Source organism: Drosophila willistoni, chromosome 3R, assembly GCF_018902025.1.
Source record: "Drosophila willistoni isolate 14030-0811.24 chromosome 3R, UCI_dwil_1.1, whole genome shotgun sequence".
NCBI lineage: Eukaryota > Metazoa > Arthropoda > Insecta > Diptera > Drosophilidae > Drosophila > Drosophila willistoni.
The window spans coordinates 17,464,858-17,478,758 of NC_061086.1; the positions used below are offsets into that span (position 1 = coordinate 17,464,858).

General features: G+C 41.6%; 3 protein-coding genes across 3 annotated transcripts; 2 read left to right on the top strand and 1 right to left on the bottom strand.

The window, feature by feature from the left end:
• Nucleotides 1-1,309: 1,309 nt before the first annotated feature.
• On the top strand, nt 1,310-8,359 carry LOC6648160 (DNA polymerase epsilon catalytic subunit 1). The gene is made up of 4 exons (XM_002070747.2): nt 1,310-1,426; nt 1,488-1,614; nt 1,669-7,931; nt 7,999-8,359. Exons 1-4 carry the CDS (start codon nt 1,365-1,367, stop codon nt 8,300-8,302), a joined length of 6,756 nt encoding a protein of 2,251 aa, XP_002070783.1. The 5' UTR covers nt 1,310-1,364; the 3' UTR covers nt 8,303-8,359.
• LOC6647937 (ATP synthase-coupling factor 6, mitochondrial) lies at nt 8,360-9,142 on the bottom strand. Its single transcript, XM_002070746.3, has 3 exons — nt 9,060-9,142; nt 8,690-8,841; nt 8,360-8,617 (listed from the first exon to the last, which is right to left on the bottom strand). The coding sequence occupies exons 2-3, from the start codon at nt 8,839-8,841 to the stop codon at nt 8,449-8,451; spliced, it is 321 nt and encodes a 106-aa protein (XP_002070782.1). The 5' UTR covers nt 9,060-9,142; the 3' UTR covers nt 8,360-8,448.
• A 300-nt stretch (nt 9,143-9,442) lies between these two features.
• Nucleotides 9,443-13,238, top strand: LOC6647936. Its single transcript, XM_002070745.4, has 6 exons — nt 9,443-9,562; nt 9,625-10,143; nt 10,340-11,173; nt 11,231-11,400; nt 11,460-11,650; nt 11,714-13,238. The coding sequence occupies exons 1-6, from the start codon at nt 9,557-9,559 to the stop codon at nt 11,875-11,877; spliced, it is 1,884 nt and encodes a 627-aa protein (XP_002070781.2). The 5' UTR covers nt 9,443-9,556; the 3' UTR covers nt 11,878-13,238.
• The last annotated feature ends 663 nt before the right edge of the window (nt 13,239-13,901 follow it).

Sequence of the window (13,901 nt, forward strand, 5' to 3'; positions counted from 1 at the left end):
ACCTCCACCACCAGCCGATCGCCGAGCCCAAGGTGGTGGCAAAGGGGCACCCTTGCATAACGAAACACGTGCAACAAATACATATCCGTGGCAACTATTATGGTTGGTTGCTTGCCAACGAGAGAACGAATGACAATGACATCGCCGGCCAGATTGTCAACTTGCAACCTGCAATTACCCTGCAACTGCCCTTGCAACAAAGTAGAAATGGTAGAAAGAGAAACAGAGGTCTGACGGCAGGCAACAAGTGCCAAGCAAAGAGAAAGAGAGAGAGAGCGGTCTCAAAGAGCGCATGCGCACAGCTCTGCCGCTGCTTCTGCTTCAGTTAGCTGCTGCATATTAGTGACTGCATTTTTTACTACGCGTGTAGGTGAGCCGGATTTTATGAATGAACTCTGTTGGTATTGGTAAACACAGACACACACACACAGATACTGAGGTTGGTTGAGCTCCCCAGTTGGAACCGCACAAACTGCAATTCATTGATATGGAAAGGTGTGTCTATATGGGACTTACGTGCATCTCGAAATATTGATAAAAGTACAATTGAAATTGATATGTAAATCAATTGTAATATTACATACATTCTATATGGTTTTTTGAGAATATAAGTATGTATATAATAAGATCATACTTTTAACTATAACAAAGTGAAAAATTATAATGTTTAAAGGATGACATTTTATGTAATTCTTTATGTTTCAACACATTTCGAAAATTTTATTTCTCCAATATTTCGTCTCAATCGAAGAAATCATACCGTTTACAAAGGCTTGTTCGTCTTCGCCTTTAAGTAGGTCCTTACAGTACTCAGCAATGGCAGGACTTTGCTCTCGGAGCACCTTTTCTGGTGGATAGTAAGCAACGACGTTAAGCTTCATTTTGCAGATTTATAAAAATACTCTCCAACCGAATGACTGCATGACATTAATGTTTGTCAACAAGAACTTTAATATCGTTAAAGATACTTAATTTCTATAAAATTCACACCAATGAAATAATTTCCTTCTTTCTAATTTTGTCATCCTTCTTTTGAATAAAAAAACAAAACTTTTTTGTTAACATTTTATTATTTAATAAATATATTGTTTTTCGTTTTAATATTTTTATATTAATTTAAAGCAAAAACCGTTAAAAACATCTTTTTTTTTTGCTTATAAACATCGATAGTAGCAAACATCGATATTTCTCCACCTCTAACGTAAATTTTAGTGTGCCCTATTTTTTCTAGTATTTTTCTTGCGCAAAGTGGTATTTTTTGACAATTAGCTATCGATAATCAGCAATCGGTATAGTCGATTAATGTTTTTGGCGGCAAATCGTAATGTTGTTTTGTTGATTTTTATTTATTAATTTGGGCCAAAATGTCCGAGCCTAAAGTGCTTCAGAATACAGGAAAGTTTGTGAGTGAAACTCGAGCCGAGGGGTAGGTAAAAAAAGCTCTGTAAAGTGGCTTCAAATCTAACACAAATACAATTTTTTTACAGAGATGACTTCTTCAATGAAGCTGGTTACCGACAGTCGCGGGAGAATGATAAAATTGATTCCAAGTATGGATTCGACAGGGTCAAGGATAGCCTGGAACGGACCGGCTACTTGATCAACATGCATGCGGTGAGTGAGTGATTCTCGCTTAAAAATTCGAAATATATAAACATTCATTTGTAGAACGAAGTCCTGGACGAGGATCGCCGATTGACGGCTGCTCTGGATCTATTCTTCATTCAAATGGATGGCTCTCGCTTCAAGTGTACAGTGGCGTATAAACCATATCTGTTGGTGCGACCCGAGGATAATATGCATTTGGAAGTGGCCCGTTTTCTGGGGCGCAAATATTCTGGCCAGATCGCTAGTCTGGAGCATATAACCAAAGAAGATCTGGATTTGCCCAATCATTTGGCGGGCCTGAAACAGCATTATTTAAAACTCTCTTTCCTAAATCAAACCACCATGACCAAGGTGAGGCGAGAATTGCTGGCTGCAGTGCGTCGGAATACGGAACGTCAAAAGTCCAATACATACTATATGCAAATGCTGGCCTCATCGCTGGCCCAGTCCTCCGCCAATACAGAAGATGGATCAGGGAAGCGGCAACTCGACTATTTCGACTGCATCACAGATATACGGGAGCATGATGTACCCTACCATGTGCGTGTGTCAATTGATTTGCGAATCTTTTGCGGCCAATGGTACAACATTCGTTGCCGCAGTGGTGTCGAGATGCCTACGATCACATGTCGGCCGGATATACTCGATAGACCGGAGCCCGTGGTCCTGGCCTTTGATATTGAGACAACGAAATTGCCATTGAAATTCCCCGATGCCCAGACCGATCAGATTATGATGATCTCGTATATGATCGATGGCCAGGGTTATCTTATAACGAATCGTGAGATAATTTCATCCAATGTGGAGGACTTTGAGTACACTCCCAAACCGGAATTTGAGGGTCATTTTATAATATTCAACGAGGAGAACGAGATGCAATTGCTGCAGAAATTCTTTGATCACATTATGGAGGTTCGTCCGCATATTGTGGTTACCTACAACGGGGATTTCTTCGATTGGCCATTTGTCGAGACACGAGCGGCTGTCTATGATCTGGATATGAAGCAGGAGATTGGCTTTTCTAAGGTGCGGGATGGCAACTACTTGAGTCGTCCCTCCATTCACATGGATTGCCTGTGCTGGGTGAAGCGTGATTCCTATTTGCCAGTGGGATCGCAGGGTCTAAAGGCGGTGGCTAAGGCCAAATTGCGCTACGATCCAGTTGAACTGGATCCCGAGGACATGTGTCGCATGGCTGTGGAGCAGCCGCAGGTCTTATCCAACTATTCCGTGTCGGATGCAGTGGCAACCTACTATCTATATATGAAATACGTTCATCCCTTTATCTTTGCCCTAAACACTATTATTCCCATGGAACCGGATGAGATTTTGCGAAAAGGTTCCGGCACTCTATGTGAGACTCTACTGATGGTTGAGGCGTATCATGCGAATATCGTGTATCCCAATAAGCACATGAGTGAGCTAAATAAGCTCTCCAATGAGGGTCATGTCCTCGACTCGGAAACCTATGTGGGCGGTCATGTGGAAGCTCTCGAATCGGGTGTTTTTCGGGCGGATATACCCTGTCGCTTTCGTCTGGATCCGAACATGGTGAAGCAGCTAATGGATCAAGTTGATGCCGTGCTCCATCATGCCATTGTGGTGGAGGAGGGCATTCCACTGGATAAAGTCACCAATTTGGCCGAGACTAAACAAGAGATCATTCAGGCTTTGCAGGGACTTCATGATATACCCCAACGACTGGAGCAACCGGTTATCTATCATTTGGATGTAGGCGCTATGTACCCAAATATTATTCTAACTAATCGTCTGCAACCTTCGGCCATGGTGACAGATCTGGATTGCGCTGCCTGCGATTTCAATAAGCCTGGTGTACGATGTAAGCGTTCCATGGACTGGTTATGGCGTGGTGAGATGTTGCCTGCTTCGCGCAATGAATTCCAACGCATCCAACAACAATTGGAGACTGAGAAATTTCCACCTCTATTCCCGGGTGGACCAACCCGAGCATTTCACGAGCTCTCCAAGGAGGATCAGGCTGCCTACGAGAAGAAACGTCTATCGGACTATTGCCGCAAGGCGTACAAAAAGACGAAAATCACAAAACTCGAGACACGCAACTCGACCATTTGCCAGAAGGAGAACAGTTTCTATGTGGACACGGTGCGTGCGTTTCGTGATCGTCGCTACGAGTACAAGGGACTGACCAAAGTGGCCAAGGCTTCGGTAACAGCGGCCGTGGCTTCGGGAGATGCCTCCGAGATTAAGGCGGCAAAGGGACGCGAAGTACTCTACGATTCGCTGCAGTTGGCCCACAAGTGTATTCTTAATTCCTTCTATGGCTATGTGATGCGTCGTGGAGCTCGTTGGCATTCCATGCCTATGGCCGGAATAGTTTGTCTAACTGGATCGAATATTATTACCAAAGCTCGAGAGATTATTGAGCGAGTAGGTCGGCCATTGGAATTGGATACTGATGGTATTTGGTGCATATTGCCTGGATCATTTCCCCAGGAATTCACCATACATACCACTCATGAGAAGAAGAAGAAGATTAACATTTCTTATCCGAATGCGGTGCTCAATACCATGGTCAAGGATCATTTTACCAACGATCAATATCACGAATTGAAACCATCTGCTGGTGATGGTGAACCTCCCGCCTATGAGTTGCGCGAAGAGAATTCCATTTTCTTTGAAGTAGACGGTCCATATTTGGCCATGGTTCTACCCGCCGCCAAGGAGGAGGGCAAGAAGCTAAAGAAACGTTATGCCGTCTTCAATTTCGATGGATCACTCGCAGAATTGAAGGGTTTCGAGGTGAAACGTCGCGGCGAACTGCAGCTGATCAAGAATTTTCAGAGTTCCGTGTTCGAAGCGTTTCTGGCAGGTAGCACTCTGGAGGAATGCTATGCTTCGGTGGCCAAGGTGGCTGACTATTGGCTAGATGTCCTCTACAGTCGTGGTTCGAATTTGCCAGACTCCGAGCTCTTCGAATTGATATCGGAGAACAAATCCATGTCGAAGAAACTAGAAGAGTATGGAGCACAGAAGAGTACATCGATATCAACGGCCAAACGTTTGGCCGAATTCCTGGGTGAACAGATGGTTAAGGATGCCGGCTTGGCCTGCAAGTATATCATATCCAAGAAACCGGAAGGAGCTCCAGTTACCGAAAGAGCCATACCATTGGCTATCTTTCAGTCGGAGCAGAGTGTACGACGCCATCATCTGAGACGTTGGCTTAAGGACAACACCATGGGTGATGCGGATATACGAGATGTGCTCGATTGGAACTACTATATCGAGCGTTTGGGTGGAACTATTCAAAAAATCATCACCATTCCCGCTGCCCTGCAAGGCTTGGCCAATCCTGTGCCGCGGGTCCAGCATCCAGATTGGCTGCACAAGAAAATGCTCGAAAAGAACGATGTTCTCAAGCAGAGGCGCATTAATGAGATGTTCACCAGCAGACCGAAACCAAAACCGGCTATGGAAAGGCATGAGGATAAGGACTTAGATATGGAGGATTTGGCTGGCAAGGATGGTCCCGAGGATGGACTGGCGGCTGGTAGGCCAGTGGTTACCAAGCGCAAGAGAGTCCAGCTTAATGACGAGGATGAGGAATCTTCTGCCGCTGCTACAACTTGGCGTCAGGCCTTAGGTGCTCCACCCCCAATCGGTGAGACGCGCAAAACAATTGTCGAATGGGTGAAATTCCAGAAACGTAAATGGGCGTGGCAGCAGGAGCAACGTGATCGCTGCCGTCAAGCGCAAAAACGTCAACGAGCTGGAGCCGGCGGAAATGAGGAGGCCTCGTCGTCTGCCATGGCAAGATCGGGACCATCTGCAGCCACTTTAGGTGGCTTCCTGAGACGAGCTCAACGCTCTCTCCTCGATCAGCCATGGCAGATTCTACAGCTAGTGCCAGTCGATGATCTTGGACATTTTACGGTTTGGGCACTAATTGGAGAGGAACTGCATCGCATTAAACTGACCGTGCCCAGAATTTTCTATGTCAATCAACGCAGTGCCGCGCCGCCAGAGGAGGGTCAATTGTGGCGCAAAGTCAATCGGGTGTTGCCCCGATCTCGACCAGTTTACAATCTTTATCGTTACAGTGTGCCGGAGCAAGTGTTTCGCGACAATTCACTGGGCATGTTGGCCGATTTGGCCACTCCCGACATTGAGGGCATCTACGAGACGCAAATGACCCTTGAATTTCGTGCCCTCATGGACATGGGCTGCATTTGTGGAGTGCAGCGGGATGAGTCGCGTCGTCTGGCCATGTTGCCGACCAAAGATCTGGAGAGCTTTAGCATCGAACAGTTGGAGCAACGTCCTCAGTCTCACATAAAGTACCTGCAATATGCCGGCTCGAGAATGCGTAAGATTTATTTGTACCAACATAATATACCCACAGCCAAGAAGGAAATCTGGGCCCTATTCGTCATGCCCAGCAAGAAAGCATATATATTTGCCCTGGACACAGTGCGAACCAATCAGATGCCAAATATGCGGCAACTCTACACGGCGGAACGTCTTGCCCTGCTCAAGAATCTAAGTCAGGAGACCGAGCAGGCGAAAATTCCATCGGAGGACTTTACATTTGAAGTGATCATTGAGGTGGATGTCAAGCAGATTCATCGGCAAATCCAACGTGTGCTCACCGCCTACAAGCAGGAGCATTCGGGACCAACCATGTTGTGCCTGCAAACGGCCATCGAGGCCAGGAAAATGAGTAATTCGATGCCAATGCTCCTGGAATTCCCACAATCTCAAATACACATCTCCGATGATGCGAGTCTGCTTTCTGGCCTGGATTGGCAGCGACAGGGCTCACGTGCCGTAATCCGTCATTTTCTCAACCTGAACAATGTACTGGATCTAATGTTGGATCAATGTCGTTACTTCCATGTACCAATTGGTAACATGCCGCCGGACACGGTGCTCTTTGGGGCCGATTTGTTCTTTGCTCGCCTCCTGCAGCGTCATAACTTCGTTTTGTGGTGGTCGGCCAGTACACGACCCGATCTTGGTGGCCGTGAGGCCGATGACAGTCGTCTGCTAGCCGAATTCGAGGAGACCATCAGTGTGGTGCAGAACAAGGCGGGTTTCTATGGCGATGTGTGCGTAGAATTGGCCCTGGACAGTCTGGCAGTGAGCGCTCTGTTGCAGTCCAATAAAATACAGGAAATGGAGGGAGCCTCCTCGGCCATCACCTTCGATGTGATGCCACAGGCTTCGCTGGAGGAAATGATTGGCACTGTGCCGGCTGCAACTTTGCCCAGCTACGATGAGACCGCCCTCTGTTCGGCAGCCTTTCGTGTAATGCGTTCCATGGTAAATGGTTGGCTACGTGAGGTTTCCATCAATCGGAATATATTCTCTGATTTCCAAATTGTCCATTTCTATCGATGGGTTCGCTCGAGCAACGCTCTTCTCTATGATCCGGCTCTGCGGCGATCCCTCAACAATCTGATGCGAAAGATGTTCTTGAGGATTATAGCCGAATTCAAGCGCCTGGGTGCCACCATAGTCTATGCAGACTTTAATCGTATTATATTGAGTTCAGGCAAGAAATCGGTGTCGGATGCATTGGGATATGTGGATTATATAGTCCAAAGTTTAAGGAACAAGGAAATGTTCCATTCAATACAATTGAGTTTCGAGCAATGCTGGAACTTTATGCTCTGGCTGGATCAGGCCAATTTCTCGGGTATACGGGGAAAACTGCCAAAAGGTATCGATGAGACGGTGTCATCCATAGTTTCCACTACCATGCGAACCGCAGCAGCTGATGCCGATGAGGTGGATAATAATGATGATGATGATGACGAGGATGATGACAATGCAGAAAATAGAGATCCCGACTTGCAAGTGGTAGAGGATCAAGAGCAGGAGGAGGAAGAACTTTCGCTAGAGTTGAATTGGACTATTGGCGAACATTTGCCCGAGGAGAATGAGTGTCGAGAGAAATTTGAATCTCTGCTGACGCTTTTCATGCAATCTTTATCCGAGAGAAAGACCACCGAGCAGGCAATTAAGGATATTTCCCATTGTGCCTTCGATTATGTCCTCAAATTGCACAAGAACTATGGCAAGGGTAAGCCCAGTCCTGGTTTGGAGCTAATACGCACAATGGTCAAGGTGCTTAGTGTGGACAAAACCTTGGCGGAACAGATCAATGAACTGCGCAAGAATATGCTACGATTGGTGGGCATTGGTGAGTTCTCCGATCTGGCCGAATGGACGGATCCCTGTGATAGCTATATCATCAACGAGGTCATCTGCAAGGCCTGCAATCACTGTCGAGATTTAGATTTGTGCAAGGACAAACATCGGGCCATGAAGGATGGCATGTGAGTATTGAGAATTGTCCATACCTTTGATGAGATTATAACGGTTTACCTTTCCATATATTTATAGTCCTGTGTGGCTGTGCGCCCAGTGTTATGTGGCCTATGACAATGAGGAGATTGAGATGCGAATGATTGATGTGCTTCAGCGTAAATTAATGTCATATGTTCTGCAGGATTTACGTTGTGCCCGCTGCAATGAGATAAAGCGTGAGAATTTGGCAGAGTTTTGCACTTGTGCTGGAAACTTTGTGCCTCTAATTAGTGGCAAGGACATTAAGTCATTGCTAAGCACATTCAGCAAAGTGGCCAGCAATCATAAGATGCAGTTGCTCCAGGAGACAGTACAGCAGGCACTGAAAACACCACGATAGATGGCACTTAGTTTATAAGATGATGATGATACTAAAGGAACACTCTGAATTCCACAATTTGCTTGTTTTTAACGAGTTTTATTTGTTGTTGAAATCGTGCGGGATCGATTCTGTAGCAAGCTGTGATACGGAGAACTTAAACATACTTATGCGGTGCCCTGGCTAATTGGATCAACCTTGACTTCGGGGAACTTGAATTCGGGGAATTTCAGCATATCGGTCTTGCCATCGCTGCCAAATTGCTTGGCCACGCGCTCCAGTTCGTTCTTCAGCTCACGCTCGATTTCTGGATTGGAGTCAACCAATTTGCCACCACTGGGGAAAACATTAAATCCATCAATTACTTCACAATTCTATTCACAAGGTGGCCTCTCCCTTGATACTTACGAACTCTTCTGCTTGTAGTCGCGAACCTTGTCCAAAAACAATTGCTGGATGGGATCGGATGCCTTGTTCAGGGCTGGTGCCACAATAGCAATGTTGCGGCGTGCCTCAGTGCGGAGCACACGCACTCCATTCAGAATTGTCTGTGTCAGCATCTGCAAAGGATTAAGCCCGCTTTATTAATAATTCTTTATATTTCTGCGGCATTTGCCAATTATTTTGTAACCTTAAAAAGGTTATGTAATTGTCAGCTGTGGTTTATGTTTTTGCCTATGACTTAATCAGAAAAGACTGTCTGGGATACAATATCTCTGTCCAACACCATTAAATGATTTAGATCTTAGAGCATTTAATTTTATTACTCAGCTTTTACCTTATTTTCCTTAGCAAACGCAAATCCTGTTTGGATGGAAAATTGTTAACAATTGTCAAATTCATACAGTCAGTGTGACCAGTGTGACGTTGAACGACGTTGAACCCAGTGAACATATTATATGATATCTATATATTTTATTTACTGTATTATATATATGTTATGGTTATGAATTATATTATTATATTATATTATATTATATTACTATTTGAAATTTTTCTGGATCAAATGAACAAAACCTTTATATTTACTTATTTAAAAATTTACTTCCAAAAAAAGCGTTTTAAAACTCGTGAGTAAACCGCTCGAACTCGCGTTTTTTCTATCAAATCGAGTAGTACTCGATTGTCTATAATCGATAAAACAAAAAGGTACAGCCGATAGCACTTCGAATTTAAGGCGAATTTAAACAAGATAGTCAAATTAGAATTCCGACTCTGTCTAACGGGGAGTCACATTCAGTCAGTTCAAGAACAAGAATAACGCATCTAGAAGATATGGATGTAAGAAAGAGTAATGTGATTTATTTTTTTATTCAGTTATTGCATTGTTATACTTTTTACAGGAAGTGTTAAAGGAAGGCAAATGTGTTTTATGCGCGAATCGAGCGGAACTAACTTGTCAGAGATGTGGAGATTTTTATTGTTCAACCAATTGCCAGCGCAGGGATTGGCAAAGACATCGTTATATATGCTTCCCAATGCCAGCTCTGGTCTATCCTCAAGCATTTTCAGTGCACCATATTGAGAGAAGGAAGCCCGACCCCGAGACTGTGCCCCTACAAATTGATGCCGATAAGAATAACATAAGGCCAGAGGGCATTATAGAGTCTCAAGTTTCTCCAACTGTGCGACTTCAAGTGATTAGCGATAAAGATGATGATTTAAAGAGTGTATCCAGCAATAGCGACAGCGTCTCCAATAACATCTTAAAGAAAACAAAAAACACTGCTTCACCACCAAAAATGACGATGCCGGCAAGCCACAGTGTTTTCTATGTTAATGGTTTTCGGTCCCCGAATCGTTGCTTCATTCGCGAGGCCAGCGAAAAGACAGATAAGGCACATGCGAGTCTCTTGGAGAAGGTTTGTATATACATACATACATACATACGAAGTGCTACAAAATGCAAATGTCAGCACAAAAATTCCAAATAAAAAACCTTATGCCAGCAAATTTGTATGCCAAATTTAAAGGATGGCTTCTCTTGAGATATGTATCAGACCGACTGCCATACACACTACCTGATCAAAGACCTTTTTCAATAATCTCTTATTGCAGGTCAATACGCTGGCCAACAATTTGCCAAAGCTATGCAGGCCAAAATATCAATATGCGCTTGCCGTCTATAATGGCAAATTACAACGTGTCGAAGTTTTGTCCGGTACCAATTCATTGCGAGTCCTGTTCTTGGACATGGGTGTAATTGAGGTGCGACAGGCAAATACAGTGTTCGAAATCAACGATGAGATAATGTCCTTGCCGTGCTACACACAACAAGTTCAACTTAAAGGTGTTTCCAATTATAGGATGCACAATAATGTTAAACAATTCCTTACACAATTTGAGGGAAAACGATTTGTTGGCGTTTACGACAATAATAACTATAACCAGATGGAATTGTTCCATGCAGAGACTAAGAATTCACTGAATGAAGAAATCAAAGTGTTCTGTGCCAATGAAGATGTATATGATTTATTTGAAGGAAAGACACAAGGCAAAAATGATAATAAAGAGAAGATTCAACAGTTGACTGAGAAAACTGAACCTAACGATGATATAGCATCCGACGACAATAATCCGATTGAAGTCCAAATTGTTAAAGCAAAAGCTAATGACACTAAAACTATAAGCCAACTAACCTCAACGCCAAAGGATTCACTCAAGGAAACACAGGAGGCTGAGCCCATTAAAGAGATTCAAATTGATGAGGCTGATGATGATAAAGTGGATTTAATAGTTACCAAAGAAAAAGTAATTGAAGTACAGATAAACGAGAAAGAAATTGCTTCAAATAAAAAGTCATCCTCAAGCAAGGATATTACCACATGCAGTGACAAACCATCAACAAGCAAAGGTGTTAGCAAATCAAGCAATGAACCAGTTTTAATTGCAGTAAGTAATATTTTGTGCTTTCAAATCTTTTCTAATCTAAAACCTCTTTCTCATCAGCCCTTTAAGACACTTCGATTTGAGTCAAATACTCTGGAAGTTTTCATTGTGGACAATTCGGCCATTAATCACGGCGTTTTTGGGGCCTTTGACAAAGCTCATGGTAAAATGTTTACAGACTTGCAGGCAATACTCGACAAGTTCGTTGATTCAGAGCCCTATGAACCTGTGTAAGCAATTTGCTTTTTATATTGAAAAATGAAATAATGAAATTCTTATTCTCATGCAGACTTAAGGAATATGTAATTGTAAAAAGTGACGGTTGTTGGTGTCGTGCGAAAGTAACACAAATCGATCCACCTTATTATAAGGTCAGACTCTTGGAGTTTACCAATATGGAGAAGGTCACATCGCTGTCTATACGTCGATATCCTTTACATTTAGATGCTCCTTGTGTAACTAATTTATGCATAATGGACGGTAAATTTGATCACATTTACTAAAACTTTCATAGTTTTGCATATATTATGTGTTTTTTTTCAGGCGTTTCTTCCCTTACGCTGAATCAAACGCAAAAGGCACACTTAGCTGAAACCTTTAAAGTCAATAATGTGGTGGGTATTGATGGTGTTACTTATCGGCATGATATGGCTATGGTTCAGTGTAAAAAGGTACTTGAAAAATTGCGGGAAATGATAGGAAAATAAATATGGAATTGAGTGTAGCCGGGATCCGTATTTAAGGGAGCGGCAGCCATTTGTTCCTATAAAAAGTAATATATAACTTAGTACAATAAAAATTTACAGAAATTGTAACACAAATTAACTGCATTTGTCCAAAAATGTATAATATTTAACGCTCTAGGAGGCAGGGGACAGCTGCACTACCCTGCCCCTACCTGTCTGCGCCCTTGGATGAGGATCACCAAGTGTGTGCCATTTGAATATATATTTTTAACTTTTTTTAAGTGAGTTGATCAATCAACTCCTTTAATATCTGAAAATATTAATTCAGTCTCGCTGAATATTATTTCAAATAGTAATTAGAGAGCTGCACGAATAACAGAGATATAATTTTCGTTGCAACAATGTTCAAAATGAATTTGGAAAAGAATCAATTTCGAGTCTCGAAAAACGAAGTGAGCTTGAATGTAACAACTGTTTTTCATGCATACGAATCCCAATTTTGATTTTGGTAGTTAGTGTTTATTTATTTGTTTTATGTTACATTTCTTCCATTCAACAAATTTTCGTTTACATCTTACCAAGCCATAACATTAAAGTTACAAAAAAAGTTCAAGTATTAGCGCACTTTTAACCCATTCATTGAGTTTCATAGTTTAGTTTTAGTCATTTATGTCTTTTTTATATATCACGGAATCTGAAAATGCTTGATTTTTGTCCATTCTAAATCAAATCAACCAAATCAGTGCCTACTGGGCCTAAGAGGTAACTACACATTCTCAAATCGTCATCGTGTATTCTCCCAACTGGCTATTGAAATAGTGCCCAACATATATATCCATACTCATTCATAGCATAAAGTTAACACTCATTTAATTCAAAATGAAATCCATGCAGCTCTCTAATAGTAAGTGATATTGAATGATTCTTTTTATTTGGCCCCAAATAGTTTTAACCGTTTTATTAATTTCTTGTTTCTATTTTAATTCTTAACCCTTTAAGATTTAAGAGTGACTCACGTTATTGATATATAATTATCAATATTTTAATAAGATCATTTATACTGACAATTTTTAAAATCATTTCAGATATTAATTTAGGTTCATAAGTTTTATTTGTTTATATCTCAAATTATTTCCATAATTATCATAAAACTATTAGTTGGTTTTTTTTTAGTTATTTGTCAAGAGTGTCGAAGTTTTTTAAATCCCAGACAATCATTCCAATATCATTTGGCCTGGTTTAATTAGAATTTTTAGCTAATAAGTTCAAACTCAAGTGCCTTCTTATTATTTCCATATATGGAAAGAATAATATATTTAAATTGATATTACAAAAAACATTCATATATTTTTTATGTATATAAATAAAAAGCTGTTAATACATATCTAATTTGTTTTGTTGTTGCTTAGCTGGATTAGTTTGCTATAAAGTTTGCAAAATTACACATACACACACAATTAATTATGTGAGAGCGGGGGAAAGGCATTTTTTAGTATGTATTTAGTTAATAGACAAAAAGGCACTGTGTTTTGGTCTCAAATTGGCATAGAGCTTCAAACTCGACATTCTTCTTTATTGTCATCCCGTGGGCAGTACGCAAACGTCGCCCCAGAAACTGAAAAGTAATATAGTTCTAAAAAACTTAGTAAAAGTTATGTACACCTTTTTTGTAAACAATTGCGCAACACAAATAAAACATTTTTACTATAATCGTTTGCTTACTTCTTTTAAATTGATATTGCAGCGATTTCATTTAAAATTTAAAAAGAAATTATTATATATGGATGTTCTAGGCGATCGATCACAGCGAAGGAACACTATTGGATAATAGATAAGTATTTTTCTCAGATAAGCCGCCTTGGATTGAAAGTCATTTTCATGGCAGATGAAGCCCAAAACGATAGCTGTGTTGGATCCTGGTTTTTCACACGGTCTACTATATTAAAAATTCCCAGTTAAACTTACATTTAATTTATAATCATAATCATATCATAATATTTTGAATATTGACGCTTATGCAAAATACAAGACTGTCCGAAATATAA

What these genes read in the sequence shown, in the direction of transcription:
- LOC6648160 (XM_002070747.2), top strand. Translation starts at nt 1,365, where the DNA reads ATGTCCGAGCCTAAAGTGCTTCAGAATACAGGAAAGTTTGTGAGTGAA. An exon ending in AGTGAAACTCGAGCCGAGGG is followed by an intron (nt 1,427 to 1,487) that starts GTAGGTAAAAAA and finishes ATTTTTTTACAG; the next exon opens with AGATGACTTCTTCAATGAAG. An exon ending in ACTTGATCAACATGCATGCG is followed by an intron (nt 1,615 to 1,668) that starts GTGAGTGAGTGA and finishes ATTCATTTGTAG; the next exon opens with AACGAAGTCCTGGACGAGGA.
- LOC6647937 (XM_002070746.3), bottom strand. Translation starts at nt 8,841, where the DNA reads ATGCTGACACAGACAATTCTGAATGGAGTGCGTGTGCTCCGCACTGAG. An exon ending in GACTACAAGCAGAAGAGTTC is followed by an intron (nt 8,618 to 8,689) that starts GTAAGTATCAAG and finishes TGTTTTCCCCAG; the next exon opens with TGGTGGCAAATTGGTTGACT.
- LOC6647936 (XM_002070745.4), top strand. An exon ending in TCAGAGCCCTATGAACCTGT is followed by an intron (nt 11,401 to 11,459) that starts GTAAGCAATTTG and finishes ATTCTCATGCAG; the next exon opens with ACTTAAGGAATATGTAATTG. An exon ending in TAATTTATGCATAATGGACG is followed by an intron (nt 11,651 to 11,713) that starts GTAAATTTGATC and finishes GTTTTTTTTCAG; the next exon opens with GCGTTTCTTCCCTTACGCTG.